Source organism: Aegilops tauschii, chromosome 7 (assembly GCF_002575655.3).
Source record: "Aegilops tauschii subsp. strangulata cultivar AL8/78 chromosome 7, Aet v6.0, whole genome shotgun sequence".
Lineage (NCBI taxonomy): Eukaryota > Viridiplantae > Streptophyta > Magnoliopsida > Poales > Poaceae > Aegilops > Aegilops tauschii.
Window position 1 is genome coordinate 564,892,991 of NC_053041.3, and position 9,874 is coordinate 564,902,864.

The 9,874-nt window shown below is 50.6% G+C and overlaps 2 protein-coding genes across 4 annotated transcripts; one reads left to right on the plus strand and one right to left on the minus strand.

Moving 5' to 3' along the window:
• The first annotated feature begins 436 nt into the window (after positions 1–436).
• Positions 437–1,054, plus strand: LOC109779673 (uncharacterized). The gene has a single exon (XM_020338324.4). The coding sequence runs from the start codon at positions 542–544 to the stop codon at positions 818–820; it is 279 nt and encodes a 92-aa protein (XP_020193913.1). The 5' UTR covers positions 437–541; the 3' UTR covers positions 821–1,054.
• Positions 1,055–1,388: 334 nt separating this feature from the next.
• LOC109779672 (uncharacterized) lies at positions 1,389–4,944 on the minus strand. 3 transcript variants are annotated; one of them, XM_045230965.2, is made up of 5 exons: positions 3,895–4,944; positions 3,625–3,801; positions 2,711–3,459; positions 2,490–2,571; positions 1,389–1,652 (listed from the first exon to the last, which is right to left on the minus strand). In XM_045230965.2, exons 1-3 carry the CDS (start codon positions 4,843–4,845, stop codon positions 2,803–2,805), a joined length of 1,785 nt encoding a protein of 594 aa, XP_045086900.1. In that variant the 5' UTR covers positions 4,846–4,944; the 3' UTR covers positions 1,389–1,652; positions 2,490–2,571; positions 2,711–2,802. The 3 variants fall into 3 exon arrangements, with proteins under 3 accessions (XP_045086900.1, XP_045086899.1, XP_045086898.1); XM_045230964.2 differs by having other exon boundaries at positions 2,668–3,459; XM_045230963.2 differs by having other exon boundaries at positions 2,490–3,459.
• Between the last annotated feature and the right edge of the window lie 4,930 nt (positions 4,945–9,874).

Here is a 9,874-nt window from a genome sequence, read left to right on the forward strand (position 1 = left end):
GAGGGAGGAGATTAGATAGGAGCTTAATGAAGGTTGAAGAAGAACTCAGGTAATCACCTCGCATCCCTCCTGTCTCCGGCTTGCCCTCGCCTCCGCCTGGCTCGCGAAAAACTGTAGATTCTTGCGTTTCCAGCGAGCCAGCCTCTGGGCTACTTTAAGAAGCGTGCGATGCAGGCCCAATAGTAAAACCAGACAACCAAACCGGCATTTTTCTTCCCGCGCGGGCCTGGTTGGGCTTTATGCGGGCAACCAAACACACTCTTGAGTGAGCGAGGTCCCACCTACCCACTGGTCCAACCCGACCCCTGGTTTTTGGGAACCCTGGTTCTGGTCTGTAGTCTACTGGCCGGAAACCAGCGACGGAAGCCCCCTGTTTCCCCTGCCTCTCGCCGCACGCAGAATCCCCACGCCCGCCTATATAAACGCCTCGCCCCTGCTCGTCGGTGAGAACACAGCGTCGACTCAACCAGAGCACACAAGAAGCGAACAACCGAGTTCAGTTTCCCGCGGGCACAACCTCCACCGAAAGCACAAGACAGAGATGAGCTCGTCGGCGGCCAAGAAGGGAGTGTCGATGGTGGTGGCTACGAGCATGGCGGCGGTGGAGGCGCTCAAGGACCAGGCGGGGCTGTGCCGCTGGGACTACGCGCTCCGCTCACTCTACCACCGCGCCGTCGTCACCGGCCGCCGCGCCGTCCCGGCGTCCCTCTCCTCCTCCTCCTCCTCCCAGGCCGCCGTAGGCAGGGCTGCCCGGCCAAGGCGGTCCGAGGAGGAGAAGCTGCACAAGGCGTACCACATCGTTTGCTGGGGGCCAAACTGATTGTCTAACAGCACATTTTTTTTCTGCTTCTCCATTTTTATTCCTTCCCATCTTGGCTATCCGTGAATGAATGGTGTGTAAATCGAGATATAAGTATCCACGGTTTGTAAATCGAGATATATGTTTCAAGGTCAGTCATGCACTCGGCCCTCTGATCTGAGGCGAGCTGCCAAGTGATTGATGAGGCAAATATAAGAAAATGGCATTGTTCTTGTTCTGCACAAGGAACAACTACCTCTTCGCTCCTTGATCTTACCAATCTATTCTCAGATGTGTTTAAGGCATGGTGCTCTGAGGGCATCTCCATTGCTGGGCGCTTAGGCCAGGCGCCAGGTTCGTAATCCCGGCAGATTAGCGGTTGCTGGGTGTAATCCTGGTGTCAACCCTGTCATCGACGCCAAACCATGCACCTGGTTCCAGTACTTAGCGTCCACGTTGTTTAGTTAATTAGCGTCTAGCGTTGAGGGATGAGGCGCTTAGGTGTGTTTCAGATTTTTATTTATTTATTATTTTGTCTATAAGCGCCTATGTAAGCTCCTAGCATTGTAGATGCCCTGACGATCAGATCTCAACAAATTCCAGCGCTCATCCTAACCGGTTAAGTTAAGTGGCAGACCACAATGGATTTACAGTAGACAGGGACAAATATTCGGATGCATCAGAGAAGTCAGCAACCGACAATAGATATATAGAAGAAGAAGAATTTGGGAGGCCTCAACTGCCACCATCCGGGTGCAGTTTCCATGATTCATGCTGCTTGAGCTCCCATATTGGTGTACACGATCTGGTGTTTTCTCTTCATTTCAGGACAAAAATCCTTTAATGATCATGCCTAAAAGGGAGTAAACTCTTGTGTCAGCAATGAATATGGTAAGACAGTAAACAAGGGAAAAGTGGGAAAACATGACATTGCAAGTGTTGCTGCTGTTCCAGCTGATCATAGTAATGCTGTACTAAATTAAGATTGAAGGGAGCACAAAATACTAGAGCATAGCAGGTCTCAGCCTGCTACACTACTCCTGTATTCGTAATACTTTCTTGCCCGCTGTCGCGCTGAATTATAATCAGTTCGTTCATAGCAGACACCGACAAGGTAACAACGTTGATTCAGAAACAGGATAAATAAGATCTTTTGAGAGTCTTTAAGGAGTTTAAAGTGCAGAATGTAAGGGCCAGATAATATACTCGACGATAATATACTCGATGATTATTTATACATAGGTAAGCAAACATGACATGGCATGATGCTGTCAGGAGCCACAAATTCCCTGAGTTATTCCAGTGACAGGCTTAACTGAATTTACAGCACAACACATGCCACAAAGAACTAAAAGTGGCAGCCTCGACCTGTATTGTGTAGTCATATGTTTGAGGATTACACCAGTGGCAGATTAAGCTGAGTTAACAATACTACACATGTAGAAAGTGACACATATTCAGATGCAGACAAGTCAACATCTGCTAAAGCATAGCACTACATAATTTGGCCACAACTAGTACCATCAGGGTATGTTTGCCAGGATTTATACTTGTTGAAACTCCATGTTACTGTACATGTTTTGGTTTCTCTCTTGACGCCAGGAAAAGAACTTTTAACCAGCAATAATATATGGCAATAGTAATGATAAATAAGGAAAATCTTAAAAAATTGCGAAACCCACTGCCATACCGGCTGATTAAAGCACTCTTGTTCTTGTAATACTTTCCTGTCACCAAGTCTCAGCTTTCTACAGTGTTTTTGTAATACTTTCCTGTCACCAACAAGGCAACAGGTTAATGTAGACCCATCATATTTTTGATGAGTCTTAAGGAGTTAGGCTGCAAAGTATAAGTCTCAGACAACATACTCAATGATCCTTGATGCACTACAGAACACAGCATCCTGCCTACCTTGCAGATTAGCTTGTTCTTTGCCTTGCCTAATAGTTCTTTGTTTCTGATATTTCGCATTATCTGGTCATAACTCCACAACAAACAAATCATTAAACCTTGACAAAAGCCTCGTGCAACGGCTGGATTGCACTATCATCAGGCTCACTGAGAACTATCTGAACATTCGGTGAGGCCTTTCTGAGAGGCGATAGTTTTCTGTCAAGAATATGTGAAGTATTCATATGATCTTTCTGAAGCCATTCTGGGTGATCAATCTTGGGAGTAAACAGTATCAGTTGGTTGAGACTTGTAGACTTCTTCAAGAAAAGGCTTACTAGCTGCATCTCATTGTGGCGCCCCTTGATATTCATCATGTTGACCAACAGAAGGTTTTCAAAGCCATCTCCATCAGATATCTCTTCCATCGATCCATGTTTCTGTGATTGATTTTCTTCAGGTGGCTCTCCCTCTGACAACTCTTCCTCGAGTTCAATTCCCTCCAACAGCTCTTCCTCTAGGTCATCTCCCTCTAACAGCTCTTCCTCTAGCTCATCTCCCTCTGACAGCTCTTCCTCCAGGGCATCTCCCTCAGACAGCTCTTCCTCTAGCCCATCTTTCTCCAGTGTTTCTCCTTCTGAAAAGTGTTCATCTAGCTCATCTTCATCTGATGCCTCTTGCTCTGATAGCTCTTCCACTGACCCATCTTCCTCTGATTCTGATCCTGATGGTTCATCCTCTGGCTTATCTTGATAACTACTTGTAGGAAGCTGCAAGAGGGTGTAGTAAGCATTCAAAATAACTGAGCACATCAAGACCAAGCAACAATACAATGACTACTATCTGAATACAGTCAAGGTCATAAGGTGATTTCTTTAACAGTGTACGCAAACAAAAGTCATCATGCAATGGAATATACAACAGCTCGTATTCACCTGCACAAATAACCTCTCCAATCGAGGGCCACAGCAGGTCACGAGGAAACAGTAAATGTCGTTCATGTTGTCGATCTCCAATGCGAACATCAGTAGCTGAAGCTCTCTCAAATTCAGCAATTTGCATGGTGCAGCACTTGTGGCAACTAACCTGGCACGAGCTTCGGCAGACAGTCTCTGCAAAGCATAGCAACGAAGAAAGTTATCAATAAGACAGTAACTGAGTATTGAGATCAACCCGGATGGCATGAAATGCAGAGAGCGACGAACCCGTAGGACTCTGCTGCAGAGGGTAAGCACAGTGAGGTTGGACAGATTGGTTAGTAGTTGAAGCCAGTTTCTGCGCCGCCCCCGGCGTTCAGGTCCTCCGAAGCAGATGTAAAGGTCAGCAAGAGCGGTGGTGGCCGGTATGCGGTAGGCAGGCATGTAGGCGCCGCTGTAGTGGAATGAGCGCAGGCCGGACGCATCGTCGGCAAGAAAAACTTCGGTGTCCGAACCGCACTGTGCAACGGTGAGGCTCCTCGGGCGTGCCCCGGCCGCGGCGACGCTGATGAAGTAGAGGCCTTCGCAGTAGCGCAAATCGAGGGTGTGGAGGAGGGGGCACGCGGCGACCAGGCTACGGAGTGTGCCGTCGGAGATGCGGACGCAGTGGAGGTGGATGACCTCGAGGGCGGAGAAGGGGTGGGAGCGGGCGGAGAAGGAGTCGGGGAGGCCGACGGTCATGGCGCCGAGCGAGAGGCGCGCGAGGTGGGGGTCGCCCAGCGGGAGCCGGTAGTTGAAGAAGATGTTGAAGACGCTGTGCGCCAGGTGGACGTGCAGGTCCTCGACGGCGCAGGCGGCCGCGTATTCAAGGCAGCGGCGGAAGTGCTCGGCCTGGAGCTCGCCAATGTCGAAGGAGAGGGCGAACCGCTGCAGACGACGCCGCCCGCGCCGCTCCAGGGTTTCGAGGAGCGGATGGGGGGAGTCGTGGGTGCCGAGGTGGAAGTCGAGGGAGGAGGGCGCCGGCCAGCGGCGCGTCCAGAGCGAGCGCCACCCGGTGGAGAGCGCGCCCGTGCGGATGGCGGATTTGAGCGGGAGCAGACAGAGGACGTGCAGCCGCAGCGCCTCCGGCAGCTCCGAGATGTGGTCCTCTGCCGCCTCCACACCTGCTTCTACTTCCTCCTCCTTTCGCCGCCGCTTCGTGCCACCGCCGAGATCGAGATGCGACGACGCCGCCGCCATTCCCCACGTTTGACGCCGACGGCTCACGGCCACCCCGTCGGACCTCAGAGGTTAACACTGGACAGGGCCTCCAGTTAACCTCCGATCGATCGGCCCAAAACTTCTGCGGAAGGAAGTGGGCTTATCGGTGTACAAAAGAAATGAGTTTTCTGGAGGACAACAATTTATCAAAAATGGATTTACGCCAGTCACGGGCTACAATGAATTTACAGTACATTTTCTAAGAATTTACGCCAGTGACAAAAAAGTTAACATCTACAATCAGCGTACAAAAACGTCTTGGTATTTTGGGACCGAGGTACTGACAATTGATTTGCACCATCACGGTACATTTTCTAAGATTCCACGCCTGTTAAACTCCATATGTTGTTGTGCATGATTTAGTTTTTCTCTTAACTTTAGGAAAATAATCCTTTAATGTCAAATCATCAATGAAGATGGTAAATACAACAAACAAGGAGTAGTGTGAAAACATAACACTCTAATTGTTGTTGTTATTGTTGTTCCAGACTTTCTTCGGCACCATCAAAGTTTAGTCCATTTCGGATGGAGGGAATCCACTCTTAGGGGTTTGTGCGGTGAAGTGGGTATGGATGGGTTTGTGTAAGCTGAGAGTGCTATAAAACAACAATAGTATTAGCAGACCGCGATCTACATTCACAAAAATAAAGAAAAGGAGATCATGATCAAGGGGTTGAGAAGGATCGATAGGAAATGTAGTACATCAGAGGAGAAAATTTTCGAGCCGAGAAAGATGAATAGTGCATATTGACTTGCCTTTTTTTCCTTTTTTCGACAAACCAATTGAAGCTCTGTATATTCATTTAGAAGAATAGATTGTCCAGTTTATTAGGGGAAATCCGGCGAAAACGAGATACACAGGGCACACGTAGTCCCCCGCTGGTGCCTACACACACACACACTAACAAATGCCTTGAGAGCGCAACCCGATGTTGCGAGGTCACTCGTCGGCGAGAGCGCCAGACAGGCCTAGCGCTAGATGTTGCATGGTGACTGGAGAATTTCCGCGAGGTGATGTTGCGATGACCGTCGACGATGCTTCAGAGGTGCTGTTGTGACAGGCGTCGCTGTCACATCCCTAGTTCTGATAATGACTAGTGCTAGCCTCTGGTGTTGCATCATGTTTATCTTGCTCAGAAATTTGGTAATGGGGATGACAGAACCCCCAGCAACCCCCTTAATCCAATTAGGGTTTACTAAAATCTTTTTCAATGAACCTAAAATGCCCTTCTAAAATGTTCATCATCTTTGCCCTAGTCTAGAACCTTTGACAAAAATGGTGCACACTTTTCTAGGACATCATAAGGTCATTGGATTAAATCATATGCTATTTGCATTTGGACATTTAAATGCTAGTATAAAATATTTTAAATGTCCAAATAATCTTAAACCAAAATGTTTCCTGTTAGATATATTCTGTACAGTGGGCACGAGTAGTTTGATGATTTTTGAAAGTACTTAGGCATTTTTAGAAAGCCACAAACCTACAGAAAGAAAAGAAAAACAAAATAAAAAAGGAAACTAACTTACCTGGGCAAACCCACCAGCCGGCCCACCTGGCGGCCCAGCACTGCGCTGGCCCGCGCCAGCCAGCTGCTTCTTCCCCGCCAGGCAGGCAGGGAGGTGATGCCGGCCCGCGCAAGCTCGCCACGGTGCCAGCTGCTTGCCGCTCGAGTTGCTGGACGCCTGGACGTCCTCCACGTCGTCGCCCCGACACCCTCGACACCTCACTCCCCCCCAGCGCCTCTCTCCCACTCTCCCCCACCATGGCTGACGTACCCGCAGCCGCACCGCCGCCGTAGCCACGGCCACCGTCGACTCCACACCGTCTCGCCGTGTCCAGAAGCTCCGCCGCCCTCCTCTCCATCGAGCAGACCGAGCCCCGAGCGCTCGTTCGCCCCGGAGCCACCGCAACGACCTCGCCCGACCACGCCGTCGCCGGAGATCCCTTTCACCGTCACGCCTGCACCAGTTCGTTCCCGACGTCGCCGACTAGCTCGCTGAGACCACCGTGAGCTCCTGCCTCTCCCCATACTCTCCGTTCTCGCTGCCGTCCTCTGCAGCGACTGCAACAAGCACCACCGCACACACCGCCGCCTGAGCTCGTCGCCGACACAACTCCGGCCACCCAACGGCCATGCCACCGTGTCCACTGACCTCACCGCACCTCATAGGCCACGTAGGAGCTGGCCTTGTGCCTCCAGGACCACAGCAACGACGAGTTCGGCCTCGCCCGAACTCCGGCAGCCGCAAAGCTCGTCGCCGGCGTCATTTTCGGTGACCTTGAGCTCAACCACCACCACCCCTCGACGCGGCTTGCTCCCAGCTGTGACGCCCCCGATTCAATCGTACACTAATCATACACGCAAACGTGTACGATCAAGATCATAGACGTGGAAGATATCACAACACAACTCTAAAAATAAAATAAGTCATACAAGCATCATAATACAATCCAGGGGCCTCGAGGGCTCGAAAACAATTGCTCGATCATAGACGAGTCAGCGGAAGCAACAATATCTGAGTACAGACATAAGTTAAACAAGTTTGCTTTAAGAAGGCTAGCACAAACTGGGATACAGATCGAAAGAGGCGCAGGCCTCCTGCTTGGGATCCTCCTAACTACTCCTGGTCGTCGACAGCGGGCTGCACGTAGTAGTAGGCACCTCCAGTGTAGCAGGAGTTTTCGTCGACGGTGGCGTCTGGCTCCTGGGCTCCAGCATCTGGTTGCGACAACCAGGTAGAAGGGAAAGGGGGAAAAGAGGGAGAAAAGCAACCGTGAGTACTCATCCAAAGTACTCACAAGCAAGGAGCTACACTACATATGCATGGGTATATGTGTAAAGGGCCATATCGGTGGACTGAACTACAGAATGCCAGAATAAGAGGGGGATAGCTAATCTTGTCGAAGACTACGCTTCTGGCCACCTCCATCTTGCAGCATGTAGGAGAGAGTAGATGGTAAGTTCATCAAGTAGCATCGTATAGCATAATCCTACCCGGCGATCCCCTCCTCGTAGCCCTGTTAGAGAGGGACCACCGGGTTATATCTGGCACTTGGAAGGGTGTGTTTTATTAAGTATCCTGTTCTAGTTGTCATAAGGTCAAGGTACAACTCCGAGTCGTCCTTTTATCGAGGGACACGGCTATTCGAATAGATAAACTTCCCTGCAGGGGTGCACCACATAACCCAACACGCTCGATCCCATTTGGCCGGACACACTTTCCTGGGTCATGCCCGGCCTCGGAAGATCAACACGTCGCAGCCCTACCTAGGCACAACAGAGAGGTCAGCACGCCGGTCTAAATCCTATGGCGCAGGGGTCTGGGCCCATCGCCCATTGCACACCTACACGTTGCGAGGGCGGCCGGAAGCAGACCTAGCCTAGCAGGCGTTCCAGTCCAATCCGGTGCACGCCGCTCAGTCGCTGACGTCACGAAGGCTTCGGCTAATACCACGACGTCGAGTGCCCATAACTGTTCCCGCGTAGTTGGTTAGTGCGTATAGACCAAATGACCAGACTCAGATCAAATACCAAGAACTCGTTAAGCGTGTTATTTTGAAGTAACCGCGGACGCCGACCAGGGCGAGGCCCACCTCTCTCCTAGGTGGTCTCAACCCGCCCTGTCGCTCCGCCACAAAGTAACAGTCGGGGGCCGTCAGGAACCCAGGCCCACCTCTACCGGGATGGAGCCACCTGTCCTTTCAGCCCCCTCATCAGAATCACTTGCGGGTACTCAACAAGCTGACCCGACTTTAGTCACCACATGTGTCATGTATATAAAGTATATAATATATACTCGTGATCACCTCCCGAAGTGATCACGGCCCAGCAGTATAGCATGGCAGACGGACAAGAGTGTAGGGCCACTGATGGAACACTAGCATCCTATACTAAGCAGTAGGATAGCAGGTAAGGGTAACAACTGTAGCAACAATGACAGGCTATGCAGCAGAATAGGATTAACCGAAAGCAGTAACATGCTACACTACTCTAATGCAAGCAGTAGAATGGAATAGGCGATATCTGGTGATCAAGGGGGGGGGGGGGACTTGCCTGGTTGCTCTGGCAAGAAGGGGTCGTCATCACCGTAGTCGTACTCAGTGGCATCAGCAATGGTCTCGGGGTCTACCGGAGAAGAAGAGGGGGAAGAAATAGTAAATACGGAGCAAACAAAGCATCACAAAACATAACGAGCTAATACGCGATGCTAGGTGTGCCCTAACGCGGTAGGAGGTGATACCGGCGAAGGGGGGAAACATCTGGGTAAGTATCCCCGGTGTTTCACGTTTTCGGACAGATGAACCGGAGAGGAAAGTTGTGTGTTTGCTATGCTAGGGATGTGTGGCGGACGAACGGGTTGCGTATCCGGATTCGTCTCGTCGTTCTGATCAACTTTCATGTATAAAACTTTTTCATCCGCGTTACGGATTATTTTCTATGGTTTTTCAAAGATTTAAACAATATTTTGAAATTATTATTAATTCGAAAATAAAGACTAAATGCTAGGTGCACCCTGCTCTGTGTACACAACAATGTACACAGAGGATGACAAGTGGGTCCAGGGGGGCTGAGTCAGCAGCCCAGTCAGCAGTCAAAGTTGGACTGTTGGCTGGTCAAACTGACCAGTGGGCCCCCTCTGTCAGTGAGACAGTTTATTTATAGGTTTTATTTATTTAAAAATTAGTCTAACTAGTAGGTGGGACCGACCTGTCAGTGGCTAGGTTAATTAACAGAGTTAATTTAAACTAATCCTAATTAGTTATAGTGGGGGGGTCCACATGTCAGTGGGGGTTTTAGGGCTGGGGGTAGTGGCTAATGACCCTGGGCCCACCTGTCGGTGCCCCAGGGAGGTCCAAACCGTGGCGCCGCGCCGGCGACAGAGCCCCGGCGACCACAGGGATGCGGAGGGGTTCGGGATCGCGCCTCCCACGTCCATTCGACGCGCGGTCAAAGGGGATCGGACGTGGGCAGCGCCGCGCGTCGCCCGGTGGTAGTGGTAGCAG

What these genes read in the sequence shown, in the direction of transcription:
- LOC109779673 (XM_020338324.4), top strand. Translation starts at nt 542, where the DNA reads ATGAGCTCGTCGGCGGCCAAGAAGGGAGTGTCGATGGTGGTGGCTACG.
- LOC109779672 (XM_045230965.2), bottom strand. Translation starts at nt 4,845, where the DNA reads ATGGCGGCGGCGTCGTCGCATCTCGATCTCGGCGGTGGCACGAAGCGG. An exon ending in TCTGCAGCAGAGTCCTACGG is followed by an intron (nt 3,802 to 3,894) that starts GTTCGTCGCTCT and finishes TATGCTTTGCAG; the next exon opens with AGACTGTCTGCCGAAGCTCG. An exon ending in TGGAGAGGTTATTTGTGCAG is followed by an intron (nt 3,460 to 3,624) that starts GTGAATACGAGC and finishes ACCCTCTTGCAG; the next exon opens with CTTCCTACAAGTAGTTATCA.